At 38.5% G+C, this 21,863-nt stretch overlaps 2 protein-coding genes and 1 long non-coding RNA gene across 6 annotated transcripts; 2 read left to right on the top strand and 1 right to left on the bottom strand.

Annotated features, from left to right (window-relative positions):
• The first annotated feature begins 893 nt into the window (after window positions 1-893).
• LOC111321383 (uncharacterized) lies at window positions 894-10,211 on the top strand. Of its 4 annotated transcripts, none has more exons than XM_022924238.2 (6): window positions 894-1,357; window positions 3,367-3,573; window positions 5,784-5,853; window positions 7,103-7,391; window positions 8,332-8,432; window positions 9,067-10,211. In XM_022924238.2, exons 2-6 carry the CDS (start codon window positions 3,483-3,485, stop codon window positions 9,170-9,172), a joined length of 657 nt encoding a protein of 218 aa, XP_022779973.1. In that variant the 5' UTR covers window positions 894-1,357; window positions 3,367-3,482; the 3' UTR covers window positions 9,173-10,211. The 4 variants fall into 4 exon arrangements, with proteins under 4 accessions (XP_022779973.1, XP_022779974.1, XP_022779971.1 ...); XM_022924239.2 differs by having other exon boundaries at window positions 895-1,263; window positions 9,070-10,211; XM_022924236.2 differs by having other exon boundaries at window positions 895-1,263.
• Window positions 10,212-10,720: 509 nt separating this feature from the next.
• On the bottom strand, window positions 10,721-18,968 carry LOC111321382 (calumenin). Its single transcript, XM_022924235.2, has 6 exons — window positions 18,598-18,968; window positions 17,199-17,443; window positions 16,008-16,226; window positions 13,291-13,409; window positions 12,446-12,535; window positions 10,721-11,075 (listed from the first exon to the last, which is right to left on the bottom strand). The coding sequence occupies exons 1-6, from the start codon at window positions 18,816-18,818 to the stop codon at window positions 10,971-10,973; spliced, it is 999 nt and encodes a 332-aa protein (XP_022779970.1). The 5' UTR covers window positions 18,819-18,968; the 3' UTR covers window positions 10,721-10,970.
• A 107-nt stretch (window positions 18,969-19,075) lies between these two features.
• LOC111321404 (uncharacterized) lies at window positions 19,076-21,842 on the top strand. The gene is made up of 3 exons (XR_002693976.2): window positions 19,076-19,166; window positions 19,836-19,867; window positions 19,993-21,842. It is a non-coding gene; the product is annotated as an uncharacterized LOC111321404 (long non-coding RNA).
• The last annotated feature ends 21 nt before the right edge of the window (window positions 21,843-21,863 follow it).

Below are 21,863 nucleotides of genomic sequence, written 5' to 3'. Positions count from 1 at the left end.
AGGAATGTCTATGTTAAGGTTCAAAATAAATGTAAACCTACCTCACTTGCTGTGTATTGTCGTTTCTGTGGTTCTAAATGGCGAATTTGAGCGATTTGGTAGATTTTGCGTTGAGTGTTTACTGTATGAGTAGAGTAACAGTCAACACAAAATCTACCAAATCGCTCAAATTCGCCATTTAGAACCCCAGAAACGACAATACACATCACTGAGGTAGGTTTATATTTATTTTGAGCCTTAACATAGACATTCCTTGATATATGGTTACGATATTACGACTCTTCAATATTCTCCCATACATTTCTTTATACTCGAACAAACGACCAGACACGCGCTTGTGTGGGCTCCCTGTGGATAGCTACTAACATCTCTATCAGTTTGCGTTGTTTTCTTTTATACTCCGTTGTCGGACTCGGGAAAATCCTTTAAAATATCAGTATGAATTCCCCCAAAGGCTCCTGTAAATGTGAAGAAATTGAAAATGTTGCCGTGTCGGATTCTCGTGGTATTGTATCCGGGGGCAATTATAGACTCAATTGTTTCCGATCCGCTGGTTTTCGATAAAAAATTCTTTTTTATCTGTCTAAAATTAACTAAAAGAAAACAAAACTGAAATAATTCATAGACAATAGATGGGTGTGTTTCTGCGAACACGCTGTAACCATGCTGTTATACATATATTACACTACAAATCTACTTTTATTTTGTTTTGTATTACTCAAGTAGTGAGCTGTCAAAGTAAAACGTGAGTGGGCTTTCTGAAAGGATGATGACGTCACTGTTGAGCTTAGAGTGGATGACTCATTCTCAGTCACAGTGAGAGAAAGTGGGCACAAAGCAAATATGACGTTAATCGGATGTTACCATCACGCTTCCGTTTCAACAAAGAAACCTTAAATCCTTCAAAAACATACCAGCAAACCCGTCTGACTTATTATTTTGATGAGGGGCTAACTCAGTGAACTTCCAGAGCCGCCCTCATTTTCGAATCAAAATTGATAGCTGCATTTGGTAATAATTGATTACAAAACTGCTACCAAATTAATAGGTAAGGGGCATACCCTTTTCTCTGCGGTAAATAAGTGAAACGTCTGACTCCCGGATGGTCAGCTTAGCTTGCAGATGACGTCTGATTAAGGAAAAGCTCTCAATAACAATCATAGCAAAGCCTTGAGAGTTTTTGTTTCCTACGATCCGTAAAGAAAACACACCGGCACGATTCCGTACGTGATTGAAGGCTGACTTGATTACAATACAGTTAAGGTAAGAAAGAAAGGTAATTGGGAAAGACGTGCTCTCTCCTGACTAGCGATATGCTCGAATACGTTTCTTGTTTGTTGACCCGTAAGGAGCCAAGGTATGTAAAGGACGGGATTATGAAATTAATTTTCTGGCTCACGCTAGTCGAAAGATCTCGCTTGAATTACATTAAGTTTCAGGTGATGATGTCATGTATCAGTCGAAGTTCTCTAGTCGCCAGATCGGTTTTGAAGCTTTACTCCCTTGAATTTCGTCTGAAATCTACATCTACTTTATTACTCTTCAACGCTATTACACATCAAGAAGAGAAATATTCAATCATGCATCGACTTCTCCACGACGGAATTGCAGGGCTCCCTTCATCCCTTCGAGAAGGGACGTTGAAACTCCTACAACAATTTAGCACTTTGTTAACGTTTAAATTTCTCAGTTTGGCTATTTTGTTTTTTGTTTCTTTTCCGAATGAAATTCTTAAACACGTTGACTACTCAGTCATGAAATCCCCCGTTTATTATGCAAGGTTCAATTAGAAAATGCGCAATATTACGATATCGATCCCAAACAAGTCGCGTGAGATATTGTATCTTACGATCACTGAATGAAACCGGAATGATGCCCTCTTAAACCGATCACGCTCGCTATGAATTTGTAATGAACTAAAATCGTGCACGTCTTTACGAAAAAATAAATCTTGCCCCAAATCAAAGATATCATCAGCTTTATTGCAGTCGATCTGTTTATCAGGATATTTGGCCGCTTAACTAGCCAGATGTAGACAGTGAAATGACGGAGACGCGTGTGTATATTATGAAATGTTTAAACTTTTCTGAACGCGTTTCCTCTGATATTAGGTGTTGTAACGTCATTATGGCCATCTTGACTGACATATTTAAAACTTGCTTCATACTTTTTTAGAATAAGATAGCGAGGTCAGGCCACAGGCTACTTGTGGGAAATAATTCCCCGTCGTTCTATTTGTTCTTGTGCTAAGTGCCTTGATAAGGTTTTGTTACAGCAGTTCAACGCCTCACATTACTTGTTGACTGAACGAGTAAATTAACTGTCAGCAAAACACCAGTAAACGCAATGCTAAATTCATTGCACGCAAGAAATGGTAGTCAGTTTACAATGATCTGCTGCCAATGCGTCCTTGGAATCCGGAATCAAGCGACTAGGTGGCTCTCCAAGATATAACCTAGCGGTTTTTTATCCGCTAATGACAAGAAACTGTTTGTGCTAGGAACGTATGAATAATCACAGAATTGCAGAAATTGCCATGTAAAAACTGAGATCTATGGAGCAAGCTTACGAATTTACGAAAATGACATAGTGCATTGCAACATGCTCCTTACGGTCGACCCAAAAGTTGATCTCGTTACACCATTTCAAGTTTAATGATATCCGAAACTTAATATGGCCATACTAGTCATAAACCACTGGTGACTGATTTCCATTTTAAATTTCCATTTTCACTTGCATTTATTTACTTTTGCACAAGACGTATTGGCAGGTGCTTTGGCGAAATATGAATCGCTCTGACAGAACTATTTTAACGATGATGACTCGGTGTTATTTATCTTTCCAATAATTATTTTGAAAGAATTCGGTCATCACAAAAATGCGATTATGACTGATAAATTGCACTATCTCCGAGCTTAAGCCGTTTCAAGTTTGCCCGAGAAACATATTTGCGCCATTTGAATACGAAGGAAGTGAGTAGATAAGAAACGTCTATCTGTTGTTGTGGTTTCTTAACGTTTATAAACACTTCCTATTTTAGCGCGTTCAATGCTAAAGGCCTACTGACGTTAGGTACAATGTTTGCTATTTGATCTGCGGTTGTCAGAAGCTGACAAGAGTTATTGGTGTAAGAGGATTTGGTTGGCCAGCAAAATCATACGTTTGCTTTGCCGGGGAAACCGCGTTTTAATACTTACCCCTTGGACGATAACATCATACATTTATGTACAACTCTGACAGAGCAGAAAACCGGCGCTCTGTGTGAGCGAAAATTAGGCCAATGCGATTTGAAATTTCTCAGCTGTTATGGGTGCGCAAACAATAAAATGTCTTTCTTTTCTTTACGACATCGCTTTCTTTTTCCAGAGTCACAGTGATAACACGGCGTCGAAACGCTAACTGGATTTCAAGGGACAGAGATTCTAACCGAGATAAAGTGTTGATTCTGCAACTGAGACAGGGCTGATCTTCAGTGTCAAAGAATGATTTCAGCTGTTGCAGATTCGTGTTCTGTACGTTTGGACAAAGTGAATGGAAAAGTTTACAAATTTCATGCTTTAGTTTTCAGCCAAGGTATGTTTGCGTTTAGCTTGCTTTTTAATCCCTTTAATTTCTTCCTTCCCATATATTGCGGCGGCAAAACATCAAACGTAACCTTCAGGCATATGCCTTTGGAGTCCCATATCATATCTACACAGTTTTAAAATGCATTGTATGTCTTTTTATCTTTGATTTTCATATGCTGCGGCATTCTGCGTCGCTAAAGCGAAAGGAAGATATAAGCAATCATGATGGCATGTTGCCTCAATTTTAACTTGAGGAAATTTATCGGGAATCGGTGGAGGTTGCAAATAATGAAAACCAAAACACTGTCAATTCCTTCAACTGACGAATAAGTATACCTATGAACAAATCATCAATCTTGAGCATTCTCGAATGGCTTCGAATTTTTGTCGAGTTTTCTTACGAATTTCTTGGGGGAGTGTTTGGTGGTAATTTCTCAGAAATTAGTACAAAACTTAATTTTTATAGGGCAATGGCTCGTGAAATCAATTTCTTGTTATTAATTTTAATGCGCCGGGCAAGTATTCCCTATTGTTAAGTAGAAAAAAAGAGATCTAAATTTAAAAATTGTTTTGAGTTTGGAAAGTAACAACTTGTTAGGAATGGAAACCTTACTCCAAAATTTCAAGGAAAATGATGTATACGTGCTTTTAACCATGTTATGCAAAGATAAATACAGATGAGAACCATAGAAAAGTGCAAACCCGGAAAGTAAATATAAAAATACAATAAAAACCCAAAGTTAGAGAAGATTAATTATTTACCAGTACTTGCGACTAATTTTCTGTCACTATTACGCGCAAGAAAATCAACCATTCCTTTCAAACACTTGTATGAGGTTTTTTTTCCTCTACATCATATTATTATATTCCTATCTTCAAGCAAGGAATCGAAGAGACAGTAGATATAAGACACATTATTACACGACTCGGGAAGTCAGAGGGCCAATAACTAAAATCAACCAATCAAAATGCTCTATTGCCGGTCAATATTCTCTTATTATTCAACTCACAGAAGGTGTACGGTAATGCAGGTGAACGTTTATCCAAAACGGCTGCAAAGCTTCGCAATTTCTCACGCAAAATTTGGGCATAATTTTATCCAAGTGTTTCTCAACTTTACACCAGTCACGAAGAACCTTCTTCTTCATGCTGACCCCAATTCGAATTGAAATTACTCAACAATCTCTTGTAAACTCACCGCCTTGTGTCCGACACCTTTTTTTTCATTTGTGAGAATACCGTGTACACGCACGCAAAATGGTTTCTTCAATACTCTGTTAACTTTAAGGGAAAAAAATACGTCACATTTTGTCGTTCGCATGCCCTAATACTAATTTTTTTCTGATAAAGGTTTTTCTTTACATCGCTTTCAATATGACCGCCAATCTTTTCGTTTGACATAGAATAAATTTGTTCTACCACTCGATTTCGTATGTGTTCGAGTTGTCGACGTATACATTTCAAACATGACATATTCATTTCCTCGTATCGCTTTATCAAAATAAGTGATCACGACTTGGAGATATCGGCTTCTTGCTGTATTTAGGAGACAGAAGCACCAGGCTTAAAAGCGACAACTGCCTGGGGCAATAACTTTCTCGATAAAACGACCCGAACTTCAGTTACTATTAATTGATGATACCTATTTAGAATACTAGCAATGAAGCTCTTGCGTCATTCCTTTTACACTAATCAAATTTCAATTTGCGATTTTAACTGTGAATTAATTTCAGCGAAAGAATCACTTCCGAACTAAGTTGACTACCAAAGGTTTCTCTTAGTAGCTTTCGAGGGTCAAATCAATCAAAAGAAAAAGAAAACTATTTCAAACAAGATACTAAATTTAATTCCGCAATTTTTGGGAAGCACCATCTTGAAACTTTTCAAGTTTCCAATAATGAAATCATACCCAGATGTTGACGTCCTATTCCAGTTTTTAAGAAGCCATTAGTCTGCTTGGCATTAGTTAGTAATGAGATATCAATTTTTAATACAGCCATTCGTGCGACTGAGTTATTTTCGCTCTAGAATCGTTTTATTTCCTAGAATGCCTGTAAGTACGTACTTTTAAACCACTCATGCGCACGCCCGTTTGGACACATATTACACCGAAACAAAATCAGTGTATGCCCTGTGCGCCTGTGCTGATAACCTTTACCATGACAAACTTAAACGCTCTTTTTCACCCATTGACGCAAATTTTTGCTTTCTTTTCAGATGCTCAAGGTAATAACAAAGAGGCGTACCTCGACAAGAAAAAGGAAACTCCCACCGGACTAGTTACGGGGTATGCGTGGAAGAATGCGGGAAGATACTAGGATAGTTTAAGGGAACAAAATCCAGCCTGGTCAATTGCGAGGAACGGGGTTATTTTAATTCATCTCCCACTCACCTCTAGTCGAAAATCAACGGATTCTCGATCATCACGATATTCTGTACCTACATTTACATCTCGAATTTGTACTCCACATTCCCGGCCGTGGGCGTGAAAATCCACCTTTTATATCCCGAACCTGGTTAGGCAAAAGGTAGTCAGGGTAAAATTTAATTGAGCATCATTAGAATAAGCCAGCGAAAACAACGAGAACAAGTTTAATTTTCTACTGCAATAGCTTGTTATAAATAAGGATTAAGTAGCTCAAGGACAGATGCAGAAATTAATTAGAATTTGGGAAACAAGTGGAATAAAAGGTGCGATTTTTAAGGGAATAGCTTCCGCAAAGGTTGCGCAATATTGCAACAACTGCTAAGCTAGATGACAGCTGAATAACGTATGCGCATGCGCCAGGTTTTGCCGCGGAAACACGGATTTTGAGTCGTTCGCATGGTTGATTTCCTATTCTGTTGCTTTGAGGCGTCGTTTTCCTTGCCGCTTTTCTTTTACAGAACAACCTCCAAAAATTTGGTACGCCCCCTAAAAATTTTCAAAAATTAATTTTCACCTTTAAACCTTTAGAAATAGGAAAGTGCCTTCGACGAAAACAGAGTTCCTCGGTTTTAAAGGTCAGCCCTTATTATTTTCCGCTAATTTCGCTAAATTTTAGACCTAGGAAACTTGAGCCCGCGTTGTTGACCGCATACCCGCTGACGTAGCATTTCATTATTCAGCTCTGTCAAGCTAGACACCGTTTACTAAAACAAAAGGGTTGACGTTCGCAAGCATGAATGTAGTTTGGCGCGACTCAGAGTCAATTTAGCCTGAGCCACTAGGCGAGGGTTAAAATGCTTTTGAGAAGGGCCCAAAACATATTCGAGCCCAAGAAAACATACTGTTTTACTCTTATTATCACTTTGGGGGCATTGAGAAACTACAAAATATCATTAAAACACCCTGATTAATTAATACCAAAGTCTCTACAAAAGTTAGCCCGCAAAATATACCGCAATGCCCGACAAAGTGTTAATACAAAGTGCATGATTTCTGCATGATTTTGATATTTTTCACAACTTATTTGTAGTAACCCCAAAAACTTTCGTTTCGCTCTTTGAAAGCTAGGTCACGAAACATTCGTTTCTGCTTGATTTTTTTTTTTTAGGAGTATACTGTCTCAGCAACCAAAGACAGAATGGAAATGTGCATACAATGATCTTTTAAGCGGAAGAAAAGATGTCCAGAGACAAAACGATGATCCTTTGTCTGGTCCAATCAGGAAAAAATCCAAGCCGTCCGAAGACTCGACAGATGAACCTGAAGCAAAGACGGAGAGACAAAGAGTGCGTTTTAAAGGAGTTGATGATTCTGAAATGGCGACTCCAACATGTCCAACCTGTAAACAAATCATCGTTAAGCAAACAGAAGAATACGACGCCCTTATGGAAAAATCGGTAACTATAGTAACATTTTTTTGATCAGAGTGGTTGGAAAGTGTGGTCGTATGGTAAACCTTACTTAACTCTAAGGCTATTTTGCCTTCACTACTCAACCGGACACACAAAGAGTTAATATCTGGGCGGGTTGGCCAGCCAAGCCACCGTTTATTTAAGGCCAAATCGATATGGTAACAGAAGTCTTTTACAATTAAACTAAATGCACCAAAGCCGGACACGAAAACCCCTAAAAACTACCAGGTGGAAAAAACGGAGAACGTGTACCCCTGACCAAGGCAGCGGCGCCACCCTTGGGGTTTTAGGGTATCCTATGAATGACATTTTTACATAGTTAGTTAAGGTACTATGCAAGCACCGTTCTAAATTTATACAAAAGACGAAAGCAAAAACGACTAGCTACTTACGGTGAAGGCTGACCGTAGAATGCCTTGCCGTACTAACGACCTCTACTTACAAACCACGATCCCATAACTCTCCGCGTACCTTGCAGCCACCCCCAATCTAAGCCGATACGTGCCGGCAAAATATGCCAACTAGGATTACCACAAATTACATTCTTCGTTTCGTCGCAATTACCTCGTTTTCAAGCACCAGCCAACTGTCATAACTCGGCTATTTGACCGAAGGACCTGACCGTGAGGGGCTCATTGGGAAAATACCTACAGGAGCTAGGCAAAATGTCGATCGATAGACGAGAAAACTGGGAAATAGAGGGGAGTTGTAGAAAGTAAACGCAGAACCGACTTTATGTAGGCCAACAACAAATGTAATCGGACTACAACGAAATTAGTCAACAGGACCATCATAGAATTCTGAAGAACCTGATCGCAAAAGCGTGACGGAGGTTTTAAGAAGATTTAAGAATAGTGAACTGACAAGACTTTCAACCAGCAGACTTTGACGCGCGCTTAAATAATGTCTGTTCATCTTATCTCAGAAAGAAGAACTTGTAACCATGGTGATGAATCTCAGCTTAAATCTACAAAATAGAAGACGAAAACTTGGATACTGTCCATCTGACAAAGACATCGCTCAACTGTAAGCAAATTTTTCTTTTGCACTAGATGTGCATTCCATGATGCTGTCTAGTTATTAGACGCTGTAGTATCAGTCGGTATTAATTGTTTGAAAACTGTACCAAAACCGATTGAGTGAGGCGATGTGACGTTGCAATCTTTTACTCAGTTCACTTTTCCCACGAAATTTAGCTCCCTTGAAATTTGGCTCTCTTGGGACGGGGTTGGTAGACAAGTATAGTTTTGTAAAAACAAATTTTGATGTGAACAAAGGTAAATAAGAGTAGATCTCAAAGTAAGGACAAGCAAACTGTTTGAAGTGCAGGAATTCAAAAGCGTTGACCAATTAAGTCGTTTTATTCTGCATCAGACTGGTTGAGAGGATGGCAAAAGGGTCTCGAACCAATTACAAAGCTAAGTACAGCAAAGCCAATGCTTGAAGCGCGGGAAAATACTAGCGACGAGCGAGTTGATCTAGTGTTGTATCTGATTGGTTGAATCGAGAGCGTGGCGAAAGTTTCTCAGAGCAATCACAAAGCGAAGTGCAGCAAAGCCAATACAATTTAGCATTCTACCTGCATCCACTTTCAAATTACCCCAGATATGTTCATCTGTTGAAACACGTCTGTCTGTTTTTTTTTTTTTTATACTCAAAGCAGAAAGCAGTTGAACATCAACAAAACAGAACAAACAGCCTCTAAAACAAGGCCAACAAGAACGAGACGCCGGCTTTCGTCAAGGAAGAGGTTAACATCAGTATGAACAAAAATGCTGCTGGGAACGAGGAAATAAAGGACAAGAAAAGAAAAGACCATGAAAACCGGAGAAATTGAAAATATGACGAGACTGGAAGGTGGATATGTTGGGGGTTAAAACCACCTTTCTGCTGGAAAGGACATTTATGGAACAACTTTCAATATATTTAATTGGGATTTTTTTTTAAGTAGAAAGATTTCGTCTATAGTTGCCAATCACTATACACCAGTTTGGTGTTAGGTGGGGAGAGAGGGGCTAGCATTGCAATGGTACCATGCATGTAGAGGAAGACTCCTTGCGTGGATGAGAGCCTCAAAGAGCGAGGAGAAAAGGAACTATACTTTGTCAACATCTTGGGCATATGCCGTGTGTGTACGCTAGCATGACAAAGGTACCGCAATTCCAATTTTCCGATAGCAACTGGTGAAAAAAATGGGAGAGCCAATCAGAAATCGAAGCTCTACCCGCCAATCGGCAAAAAGCAAGGTAGATAATTTTTCGAGATGAACGAGGCATGACTTTACCTTGGATACGTTTAAATTAAGAAATAATCGTATTATCATTCCTATTTATTGCACGAGTGCTTTCAACTTGTAAAACGTTTTGCGCACGAAAAGTCACCAATGACTCAAAATAAATTATACTGGTTTTCCTGGCTACAAATCGTTCATAGAGAGCCTGACACAACTTTTTAAAAAACATTGAAGGAAACAAGATTTACTGTATTAGGATAGCCTATCAATGTCATGAACCAACGGAGATAAAAATAGAAAATAGAATATAAATTACACTCCGTCTGATCAGTGTATATTGTGTAAAAAATCACTTTAAACCATTAGCCTGGTTCGTCAGCAGCCAAGCCGCGAAAGGCTTGGGACGGAGTAGAGAATTTTCTCCATTCCAGGCTACCCCGCACGTTTTCGCGCCTCTATCGCGTTTACTTTATCGAGCGCCTAAACAGGCCATTACCCCCGAACGGTAGTTTTTTTTCTTTAACCACTTCTTGAAACCAAATAAATGCAACGACATACTACTACTGACTCAATATGAAGAATATGGTGGCTATTTGCCTTGCGATATTTCCAAACTTAACTAGGATATAGTGCAACAAAAAATTGTTTTCTGAATTAAAGTATACACCCTTCTCCCCCGCCCCCCATCTAAAAATTAAAAAAGTTCTTGTTTCTGAATCAAAGTGTGTACCCACATCTCCTCATCAAAAATTCCGGGATCCGTCCCTGATCATTTCCGTGCACCAGCTCCGCATTGTAACATGCGAAATTCACGTCACGTAAAACTACGCGGTTCCAAGAAGAACCGCTACAATTTTCTTGCAAAAGAAAGCGTGTGATCATTAGTTGGGCATGACAGGTTGTAGTGGTTTTCTTCAAGTTCTTTGAGCCAACAGCAAAAAAATGCCCAATGTGCAGGTGTATACCCTGCTTCGGACAAAGATAATTGAATTACATATAATCATTTAAGGATCAAGACATTTCAATTCAAAGGAACATTGTACTTCATTCAGATGTAACGAGCAATCAGTGTCAACATTACTCTCAACAAATAAAATAATTTTAATCACAATTCAATCAATGAAGTTGTTTCTAACATTTGTTATGGTTTTTTGAAAAAATAGCATCTTTTTTAAAACTCTTTTCATATATTAAATTCAGTAAAATAAAACCAAGCATAAAAAGTAGTTAAACCTGTAACATGCAATGAAACCTGTAGCTTTTAAAAAATAGACTTTGGCAAATAAGCTAGCACAGGTAAGCTGTATATAAAAATCTCTTTTGCCAGAAGTTTAAAACTCTTCATGTCTGGTCAGATCTTTGCCATAATTTGTTGCTTTGCTTCCAACAAAATACTTATGATTGTTGAGAATTTCTTCCTTTGTCAACAACTTATCCTGAAAAACAAACAGATGGGAAAAGAGTAAATAAAAATCTAGAAAAAATAACCAGTCAAAGTATAATTTACATTCAAAACTGACATCAAGTCAAAGATCACACATCAATGTGTAGAACCAACATATTTAAATAGTAAGCCCAGCTTCCTCAAAGGCAGATCCAGGGGGAGTCCGGACCCCCCCCCCCCTATCAGACCTGACGCTTACAACTTCGAGACTGAAATTCTTATATCGAGAGGATCATATATTACTTTTTAACGGGCTGATTTTCTTTTAATGAATCCAAGTGAACAATAAGTGGCCAAGGAATTATAACGTGCAACTGTGACTGGCGGGAGGGGGTGTGGGGGAGAAGTAATTTTCCTCAAAAGAGTCCAACAGTCCTTTCTGAACCAGAGTGTGGACCTCCCCAATCAAAAATTCCTAGACCCACCCCTGCCTCCTCCCCCAGAAAAAATACTACTACTTCAAATGCCTGATGGGAAAGTCATGCCCAAACCCTCTCAAAACTAGATGTGAGCACTTCACCCTTTAATCCCTGACATCAGTATGCATATTCTCCATACTGTTCTCTATACATTTTGTAAGGTGCTGACAAGAAGAATTTGTTTAACAATCAAGAGCTTCCTTAGTTGGTGATCATTTCCTTTATTCTGGTGACCTTAATGCTTGTATGATTCAGGGCTGATATTGTAAGAAGAAATTAGACGTTAGTCACTTTTAGGGGTTAAAAGGTTAATGATTTCTCCCCTTCATATCAATACAATGAACACCAGAAAGGTGATGGGAAGAAAAAAAAATAAATGAGGAACATTTACTGATTCGATAACTAAACCTAACAGCTAAGATTATATGAAATGAATGAAAGACAGCAAGAATTAAGGGTTGATATCGACATCTTGGAAGGGAAAGGGTTGAAGTGTTGGTGGACACCTTTTGAAACCACTGTTGATTGTATTAAGTTACTATAGCAGAAGTATAACCACATAGAACACCCTTTATTAGTCTTGAAGATGTCAAAAATGCATTAATGAGACTCATGACAACAAGCTGTTGAACACTTTTGAAAACTTAAAAAAAAAAAAATCCAGGTAGGCTGGTATTTAAGGTCCACCTTGTTTCCCACAATTTACAGTTTCTATTCTGTACCAGGATCACTTATATACATATCACAGCTCTCCTCCAAGGAAAATTGAATGGAGCCCAGTGCTCCAAAACTGTGAAATCCAGGGTACCCAACACATGCTTTGTATGAAAAAACTAAAATTCCTGAGTCACCCGAGAGCAAAAGTAAGGCACCAGGGGCCACCAGGCACTGCTAGACCACAGCCTTGCATATATTTTGGAACCGATGAGCATAACAGACTCACCTTATCATTATCAGCATGGTAAATCAAATGAGTCACTTCAGATTTGATAGCATCATAATTTGAGGGAAACATCCATTCCTTGACTTCATCCTAAAATATGTGACAAACAAAATGGAGGAGATAACACTATTGGATGAGAACCTGTGAAAAACCTATGAATTTTTCGGTGAAAAAACCTGTGAAATACTATTTTTCACATGTTTTTTCAAAGGTTTTTCACAAGTTTTTCACAGGGTGTGAAAACCTGTCAACAGGGCACTTTTCACAGGGTAAAAAACCTGTGAAAAAAACTGAAATAAAACCTGTGAAAAAACCTGTGAAAAAGAATCTTGTTCTAGAGCTTTTACACAAAGTCATGTTTTTTAACAGTTCTTAAAATTCACAGGTTTTTCCACAGGTCCTAAATTTTGTGATTTTTCACCAAAATTTAGCCCATGCAAATTTCACAGGTCTTTTCACAGCGTGTTTCTGTGTCAGAGGATATTTCACACGTTGTGCATGTGTTTTTCACAGGTTCTCATCCAATAGTGTAATAAGAAAACAATAACATTCAGTATTATTTTCTCTCCATCTGAGACAACATCCCTCATTTAAGGGAGATGTAGCATCAATCATGCAACATTAAGTAACAAGCTAAGCACAAGCACAAATTTAAAAACATGATCACTGCATTTTGAACTCAAATGCAAAATCTAGAAACTACCGTCTTGGATTTTAATATATGCTGACTCTTGCTGGCCCTGAAGAAAGTGAAGTACAACCTGTTTCTGGACAATTACACAAATCATGGTGTATATTATGGCATCTTAATTTCATGCACATCTGCTTAATCTAAAATAACTTACCTTGTCCATCACACCATCCTTGTTTTTGTCACGGTTTGTACGAAAATATTCCTCATCCACTCTTTTCTGCACCAATTCTTCCTCTGTCATGTCTTTTTCATCCTTGGGCTGAACTTCCTCTGCAGAATTAGCCAGCAGATGTTACAAAGGCATCATTTAATCTCCATTCTTCCACACAAAAATGCACACCTTGTTATAACCATTTGACTCTGACTGAATATTGACATTTGGGAGTTGCGGTTCAATTTCATGAAAACAGACTTGCCAGACATTTTCCCTGGCCCAAATTGTGATTTATGGCCCAAATGCAAAGCACATGGTCCATAAATCTGAGCTGGAAAAAGAAAGGTTCCATAACTGACAGTATGGACTGAGAAAACATTGGGTTTAAGTAAGATATCTATATAATCTCTGGGTTCAAATAGAGAGGGAAGATTTCTAATCAAATAAACTTGTGAATTGAGCAGGCCAGTGAAATACCAATCACAGAACATGTATTAACTGAGGGATATAATAACTATAATTATTCAGGGGTTTCATTAAAATTTGGAGCAGGAGGGCGTCTGGATTTCACATGCGATGCATCTGTCTGCAAGGCCCTAAGGGCCTTGCCTTCTTGGGGGGTCGGGGGGTATGCTCCCCCTGAAATTTTTGAAATTCTACAGTTGCAGAGATGTGTTTTCCACCATTTTGAAGCACAAACTAACATCCCAAAGTTACCAGCTCTTTTTAAATTACGATTTGATGCATCAGTCAACAGACAAATTAGTAGATTTGCTTTTGCAAAATTTGGTTGCATGGTAAGGTCACTAGAAGCTGTTTTAGTAATATCATGTATTTCATGATTTGCCAATTTCTTGGAAGGCGTTGTTTCTGTGCAGCTATCATTTGCTGGGATCTCAGATGACACCGTTTCTGTGCAAATATAGAGTGGAATATAAGTGTAAACGATTGTTAAATTGTTCGTTTCAGAGGGTATATGATTTCAATAAAAGTATAAAAAACGAAAAGGTGTTGGCGTTAGATTTCTTCTATTTTCTAATCTTACTAAGATGGATCTGCTAACAAACACACGGGGTTAAAAAGTTTTTTTCTTCCCAGTTGCCGTGAACGAAAGATTTCTGTTACCACATGAGTAGAGTTTTTGTATTCCACCACAGACACAGAGGAAGGAAAGTTGGCAGCTTCTACAACAAATTGACTTTTAGTTCCCGTCGCTTGCAGAAGATTCAAATTTCAAAAGTAAATCAGAAAAGAATGGAGCTTTCGGGACAGTTTTCAATCACTATAGGAGCAGCATGTCTTTCTGAATATAACTCAAACTTTAATTTAGTGCGAACCACTTGTACCATTTGCGTAATGATACGTCTTGAAACTCGAGCCCGCAGGGAAGAAATTGGTCACGTGCTAGGCAACCAGTTGAAAGAGCTAGCCGACTAAGATAACAATCCTAGAGAAAATAAACTTCATGTATTTGATAAAAAACGGAAGAACTAATTTATTCCAAGTACTGCTACTTTTTTATGTTTTGGCTTTACTGAAGACATTTACCGCGACAAACCGTGAACCGGAGATTTCTGAATCCAAAGTGCTAATTTATTTTAATTTACAGCACTGAAGACCTCAATAGGGACTTTAAGCAGTCAGGACGGCAACGCCACGGAAGACGTCGATTAAAAAATGAGTTTCTACTTTTAGTTGGAATTTCGAAAATGGCTGGATGTGTTTACTGTCTCATAGGGCGCCAGACGTCAAACTCAACATAATGCATAAAAGTAGCGTTGAGTTCCAAATGTAAATTAGAATAATTTGCCGCTGCCGTTTCGCTTCGCAGACGATGCAAATTTTGGTGATTTCACGTTGTTGTTTTGCAAAGGACGGCTAAGAAATGTACAAAGTTTTACAACGCACATGCTAGGCAATTGTTCTGCCAATTAGATCTATTGTTTTCCCACGTCCTCGTTGCTGTCGCCGTCGTGGTTTGCTTAAAGTCCCTATTAATATCTCATTTGTGAAGGACAAAGATATGCCTAGCCTCCCTCGCAGTCGTTTTTAGTCTCGTCACGCAATGCTCGAGATCCTCCCCACTCATCAAGCAGATTTAAATCTGCCTGATGAGTGCTTAACGCACGAAACTCAGAGTTGCAGTGAACCATGTGTGTTTCTTTATAGTCACTTAATGTTATATAAGTTTAAATATATGTTTTTTAGAAGACACATTAGGAAAACATAGGAAAGTAACTTTTACATTTTTCTTATGGTTGAGATGTTAAAAGCAGCCGAGCAATGTCATCTTCACAGCCGGTCAATTTGCCCGGTGCCCGGCCCTTAATGAAACCCCTGATTATTACACGACTTGGGCAATCAGAGGGCCAATAACTAAAATCAACCAATCAAAATGCTCTATTGCTGGTCAATATTCTCTCAGTATTGGACTGGGCACTGTCCCGAATGGTCCCGAATGATATCGCACTTGTGTCCCTTTGAACTTCAGTCATATAATAAAAATTAATCTCTCATTAACCAAGCTTGCTCGGGACAGTACTGGAAGAATATTGGTTCTCGGTCTTTTTTGTATGGACCTTGCTGCACTCGGTCCGTACTGTCAAGACCTCGGGCTGATATTCTCCCAGTATGGCCCTCGCGCTTGGTTAATAAGATATATGAATTGTTACTGCCTTCAGCCTTTGATTACTCTTCTATTTCCTTATTCATACTTAGGTACTCCCTGAGTGATATGACTCCATCTTTATCTTTGTCCATGTCCTCGATGGTTTCCTGTACAACGGCATCATGTGTTTGTTCATGATCCCATGGATGATAAAAGGCACTGAACTCTTCTCTGGATAGTTTACCATCTTGGTCAAGATCTGCCATCTTCCACCTTCGTTTTTCTCGCTTCACTTGTCCCTTGTAAGTGTCATCTATTTCCTCTTCTAAAGGGAAGTAACATACACCAAACTTATTCCACATGATGAAACGGATAATTTTTAACTAGCACTTCAAAAATTACAGGTAAGGGAAATTAAAAGATAAGCGTCAAAATTTCAATACAGCTTCTGAGAGTTGTACTCCGAAGGTACAACCCATTTGAACCTTGTTTCATGTTTAATATTATTTGTGCAAATGTTAAAACAAAAAAGGAACTTTCTCATGGAAAAGGCCTACAGTGAGTCAAAATGTTGGCTATGCCCCAGACAACTGTGACATTTATAATGGCTAGATTCATTAAGTTCTTGCTCTTGAACCCCAAACTCTTCTAAACATGGAACATCTGCTAAAAATTTCAGTATTTTTGTCCAACTAACAGGTACGAAGAATAGACATACCCTTTCTCTGTTATCTTAATGCAACACCATTAAAATAAATTATTTAGAAAGAAATTTGTTGTGGCTGATTAAGAACAAGGAGTAATCAGATTTTGGGAGTGCACAGTTTTCATGAAGCATTGGAGAACACAGAATTCTCCAGCTGTAATGGTTGGAGTTCTCTGTTAAAATCTCAATGACAGGAGCTATTTCTCATTTAGACAAGGAAAATATGGTTAGTACCCTTGACCCAAATCGAGTGATACAGGTTTGAGTCCTGGCCAGGAACATTGTTTTGTATTCTTGTGCGAGATGCTTCACTCTCACGGTGCCCCTCTTCACCCAGGTGCTTAAATGGGTACCAGTGAATTTAATACTAAGGGTATTACCCTGCAATGGACTAGCATCCCATCTAGTGGGAGGGGGGAGGGGGGTAGAAAAATACTCCTAGTTACTTCTTGCTACAGAAACTGGAGTTAAGCTCCAGCCTGATGGGCCACTTGGCTCATAAACAGACTTTTCTGTAAGTTTGTAAAATAATTACTATTCGTGCTGCTCCTCCAAACTTGTTAGAGATAGAGAGCATTTTTCACACACTACCTGACTGTCCTCCATAGCTGACTTCATTGTAATCCTCCCACGAGATAGCTCCATCAGGATCAACCGTTCTAGCAGATGAAGCATCCTTTCGAGACATTACTTTCTGTAATCTTGCTATGACATCTTTCCACTTTTTATCGATAGTTTCCTCATTGTATTGATCCCTGGTGAATTTAATCCATTCTCCAAGTTCTTCTTTTGTAACTTTCGCATCTTTGTCTTTGTCTATTTTATCAACAATTTTCCTACAAAATGGATCATTGCATGTGTTAGAGCTTGTATATATAAAGATAAGTATTTTTACTTAAAGTGCTTAAAAAAAAATTGTTTTCCTTGGGTAATTTCGATCCTTAAAGAATCACTCTAAGACAAACAGCTAATATCAGTGCATTTTTTAAGTGAGAGCTTTAAAAGCAGATGAATTTCTATTATATTTTAAGGGAGGATTACACCATTTCTGTGCACAAGGGTTACACCACTTCTGCCCACATGTGCATGCTGGAAGGACTCTATATCATTCATCTCTTAGTCATAATCCAGTAGGATGCAGTTTGAGCACAGAGGCACAAGCCCTAAATAACCAAAGAATAAATCAAGGTTCTGTGTGTAACAAAACAATTTTTTCAGTACAATTTTGGGTAAATCTTCAATGAGATTGGGGCACACTTGACCGTCACATACTTTAATATGTTAAAACCTCTAAAAATTTCATTGAAAATTAGCCACAAGGCTACTAAAGCTTCATTTAAGTGCCAATCAAAATAGGCACTTTAAAATACTAAGCAAGGTTTAAGGGCCAGTAAAATGTCATGGCCATATCTGCAACAGTTGGTCAACTCTGAATTGAAGAATAACGCTACCAGACCATAACACAGTGTTGTGTCACGCAACATCACGCAACATAACTGTACTGTTACACGTGGCAGTCGGCGGGTGTATCATATTTCACTACACATTTCTACAGTTCTTTGAGAAATCAGAAATTTACCTAAAATAAATCTGAGGAAAAAAAACTGAAGGTGGAATAAACAGCTTTGCTATCCTCCGATCTTCCATCGCAAACTGAAAGAAACCTGGAAGTTCCTCATGGTACGGATCAATAAACTTCCCTGGATTAGTTCGGATAGCGCACGCATGTACTCAAAGCGCAAACTAATAGTTTATATCACTCCATTAGCGGTCTACATTACCTCCTTTTTCAACTTTAACTCATGAAGGAACAACACTTACTGTATTGGCAGCTTCGTAATAACATTATGTAGCTAAAACTTTGCCTCTTGAGCTGAACATCGAACACATCTAAACAATTGAGAAGCCGCAACTTGGATCGACTTCGAGTTTGCCTTCAAAACAAAATGTCATTCAATGATCAGTGAAAGCAAAGACTGACTGAACTCACCCAAGTCTTTCTTTGGACTCTTCGAGGGTAAGCTGATCGAAAGTTTTCTTCTGTTTTCCAAGGAAAGCTTCGTGATCGTATTCCGAGTTGTGCTGACCTTCCTTGTCGTAATGTTCCTGCTCCGAAAGTTTTCCACGAGATTTGTTTCCATCTTCGACGGATTTGGCAAATACCGCTGCAAAGAACAACGAAATATGCAGCGCGTAGAAAAATTTGGCCATTTCTCTGGAATGATGAATCAAAATGTAGCTATTAGCTGATCAAATACAACTGAATCGTCCTCGGTAACTGACAGATCTATTTGACGGGGTTTTCCCACTCGCTGTAGTTTATAGTAGCAGACACGCCTTGCTATGGTGACTGTTGGTATATTCTCATTGGATACTTCGTGGTCATGTGGTGCAGACTGCATCGCAATTTTCGCCACGTTGGCATAAGTGACATGTCAATGAGCATTCAGAGAGCTAAGAAATAAAAAGTTTCATTCACAAAGATAAAAGAGCCATTCACAACAGAAGCGACTGCCCCCGTCCGTCACGCAAAGCAAATTCTGCGAATTCTTCAGCAAGGTGAGACTCTTTTGCGTCTTAGCGCGCTAAAGCAACGCTTATCAAAACGGTGAAAAATGACAGTAAGAAATAACCTTATGAAGGGAGAAAAAGAACTTCTTTTAACTTAAAGACAGTCGATGCTTTTTGGGCCGCATTCCGCACTCCTTGCAAGTACCTTGCACTCTCGTTTCTCGAATTTGTATCAATGTCAGATTTTCGTCTGGTGGTTCCGTACTCGTTGTTGTTGGCACACAGGGTTAAATGATGTCTTACTACTTCTCAAGTATAATTGGAGATCCTAAATTATTTTGTGTTTACTGTTACTTCCATGAGCAGTTACTTCCATAAGCATTAGGTAAGGAGAGGAGACAAGTGAGATGGGAAAGTGGAGAAGAGGGATGTGGAGATGGGGGATGGGAGAAGGGAAAGTGGGTGTAGCCACGACGTACAGTGATTTTTTATCAGTTCTGTCGTTCGTCGTTGTTATTTGTAATTAGTGTAAATAGTTCTCGTCTCAATAGTTCAGTTCTGTATTTATTAGTTTGTATTTTTTCGTGCTGTCAAAATGTAAATTAAGTTTGTCAGCGTTGTTTTATGTAATCGCTTTTGAGTATTGTGTAACCTTGTTTAGTCTGTTGTTTCAATCTTTATCCGTTATATAAACTTTTGTTTGTAAATTTCTTTCAGTCGTGGTTATTCCGGAGTGCCGTACAGATCTTGTAAGTAGTTACGCTTTCGTTTGTATTTTCCTGTGTTTTTTCGTATTCATTTCGAGGTATTTCAGTTTCCTCAAGTTTAAGTTCGCATTGTTAATTTTGTATTTTTTTTGTGTGTTATGTACAAGTGAATCGTCGAGATTAAAAAGAACGCATTCAAACTGTGGCTGAGTGTCAGTAACAGTGGGAAAAGGGGAGAAGAGTGGTAAGGGGAGACGCACGTTTAATTCAGAGGATTTCAGGTTATGAGATGTATCTTTTTTTTTCTGAGAAAGAAAATTGAAATTGGAAAATGCGTTATTGTTTTCCAACTTACTTCTCGTACAATAACCGCATTACACGTTGCAGTTGGGCGTTCCTTTGTTACTCGAGCCATTTAAGGGGGCAACACGCCCTGTTTCACCTGAAACGCCAATTTTGTCGACAACTTTTTCCCGCATAATGGTGGTAGCTCAGTCGTCTCTCCAAAAGATTGAAGAGAAACAAGTCTAGGGGGTAAATTTTTTTTGTTTCAAAAAATTTCGAAGCTTTTAGAATTTGAGGGAAAAAAAGTAAAAATATAAGGGTTACTTCTTCACTAAAATCATTAACCAAGACCAGGTCAAATTGGAACTTTGTTTTTACTACATAATTTGATAAATTAATGTACCATTGGAAAAGCTTAAAGAGCATCCTTGATTTGAAAAGACATGACAAAAGTAAAAAAAAAAAAACGACCTATGTCCCCTAGCTTGGTATTGTGTATATATAATTTAAAAAGTCAGAAATTAAATATTTTCCCTAGTTATTGAAAAAAAAGCTTATTAACTGTACACGATGATCAACTCAAAGGAGGCATCCAGCTCAAGAAGCTTAGAAGGAAGGGATCTACATTGGAACCAAACGAGAACGCAACATTTTTCATAACATGGGCACTTGGAGTGATATATGAATTTCAAAGTAAATCCTTTAATTCCAAAGATCGGTTGGTTAATGTACCTAGAATGTTTTGCAGAAGGTCAAAAACAAAACATTTCCACGCGCCTCATGAGTGGAGTGACTCACACCGTTCTTCTTCCTTGTCCATGGCCCTTGATGAGGTACTCACGCACCAAGAAGGACCTCAGTAAGTGCAACTCTGCACTAAAAATTCTTCAGATTCTCTCATTTTTGTAAACTCATGCTATCAACCAAAAATAAAATATTTTCACCAAGGGGTTGTTACGAGCACCCACAAACCCCTCCCTCAATCCACGCCACAGCCATGAACAACTCCACAAGTCATGAGAATTTGGGATTATATCCAGACAAATGACACCTACTTTATAATTTCCTAACTTCTGATTACCTGTCCGTTTGACAGCCAAATGTACTTGACTTGTAAGAAAAGTTTGCATGAAAACACTCTCTCGCATTGGTAGCAAAGGATTTCACTTTAAGACCCAGAATACCATACACACTTTGAAAAATAAAACTGGCAGGCAAATTGTGCGTGGAGAAATTCCAAGAAAGTTCAGGAATCTTTTCCCTCTAATTCCCAAGATCTGATCTCTAACTATCCCCTCTAGTTGCTACACACGTGAAAATTAGTTATTATGAGAGAATTGTGCGAGATCAAGATGGCAACTTAGCTTTCACCAGATAAGTTTTAAAATTCTCATTACCTGTTTGCTGGATAATGTATAGATATTATAAGGGGAAGTTACATTTTGATTTCTTGTTGGAGTTGAAGGGTTAAGGATCCCTCAAAGCCACAACCTCATTACAACTGCTAGGGCAGTTTAGTTTCCTTGTGGAAGACTGCCTTTTCCCTTGGAAAACAAAGAGATTCCATAAAAAAAAAATTTCCGATTTTCGTGGGTTTCTGAGTTTTACGTTGATAGGAACTGCTTCAAACATTTCCAGGCGACACTGCATAAAGTTTCACATCATACTGCACTTTTTGGGTGAACCTGATCCAAACCATTTACCTATCCATCATGGACATTTGATAAACAACTGTAAATAGTAAAGAACATTA

The sequence above is a fragment of the Stylophora pistillata genome, chromosome 10 (genome assembly GCF_964205215.1).
Source record: "Stylophora pistillata chromosome 10, jaStyPist1.2, whole genome shotgun sequence".
Lineage (NCBI taxonomy): Eukaryota > Metazoa > Cnidaria > Anthozoa > Scleractinia > Pocilloporidae > Stylophora > Stylophora pistillata.
This window is presented reverse-complemented; position numbering and strand designations above follow the sequence as displayed.

Excerpts from the sequence above, each read along its gene's own strand:
- LOC111321382 (XM_022924235.2), bottom strand. The coding sequence starts at position 18,818 with ATGGCCAAATTTTTCTACGCGCTGCATATTTCGTTGTTCTTTGCAGCG. Across the intron at positions 13,410-16,007 it reads ATCACTCAGGGAGTACCTAA|AGGAAGTTCAGCCCAAGGAT; the intron begins GTATGAATAAGG and ends CTAATTCTGCAG. Across the intron at positions 11,076-12,445 it reads ACCATGCTGATAATGATAAG|GATAAGTTGTTGACAAAGGA; the intron begins GTGAGTCTGTTA and ends TTTGTTTTTCAG.
- LOC111321383 (XM_022924238.2), top strand. The coding sequence starts at position 3,483 with ATGATTTCAGCTGTTGCAGATTCGTGTTCTGTACGTTTGGACAAAGTG. Across the intron at positions 3,574-5,783 it reads TGCTTTAGTTTTCAGCCAAG|ATGCTCAAGGTAATAACAAA; the intron begins GTATGTTTGCGT and ends CTTTCTTTTCAG. Across the intron at positions 8,433-9,066 it reads GACAAAGACATCGCTCAACT|CAGAAAGCAGTTGAACATCA; the intron begins GTAAGCAAATTT and ends TTATACTCAAAG.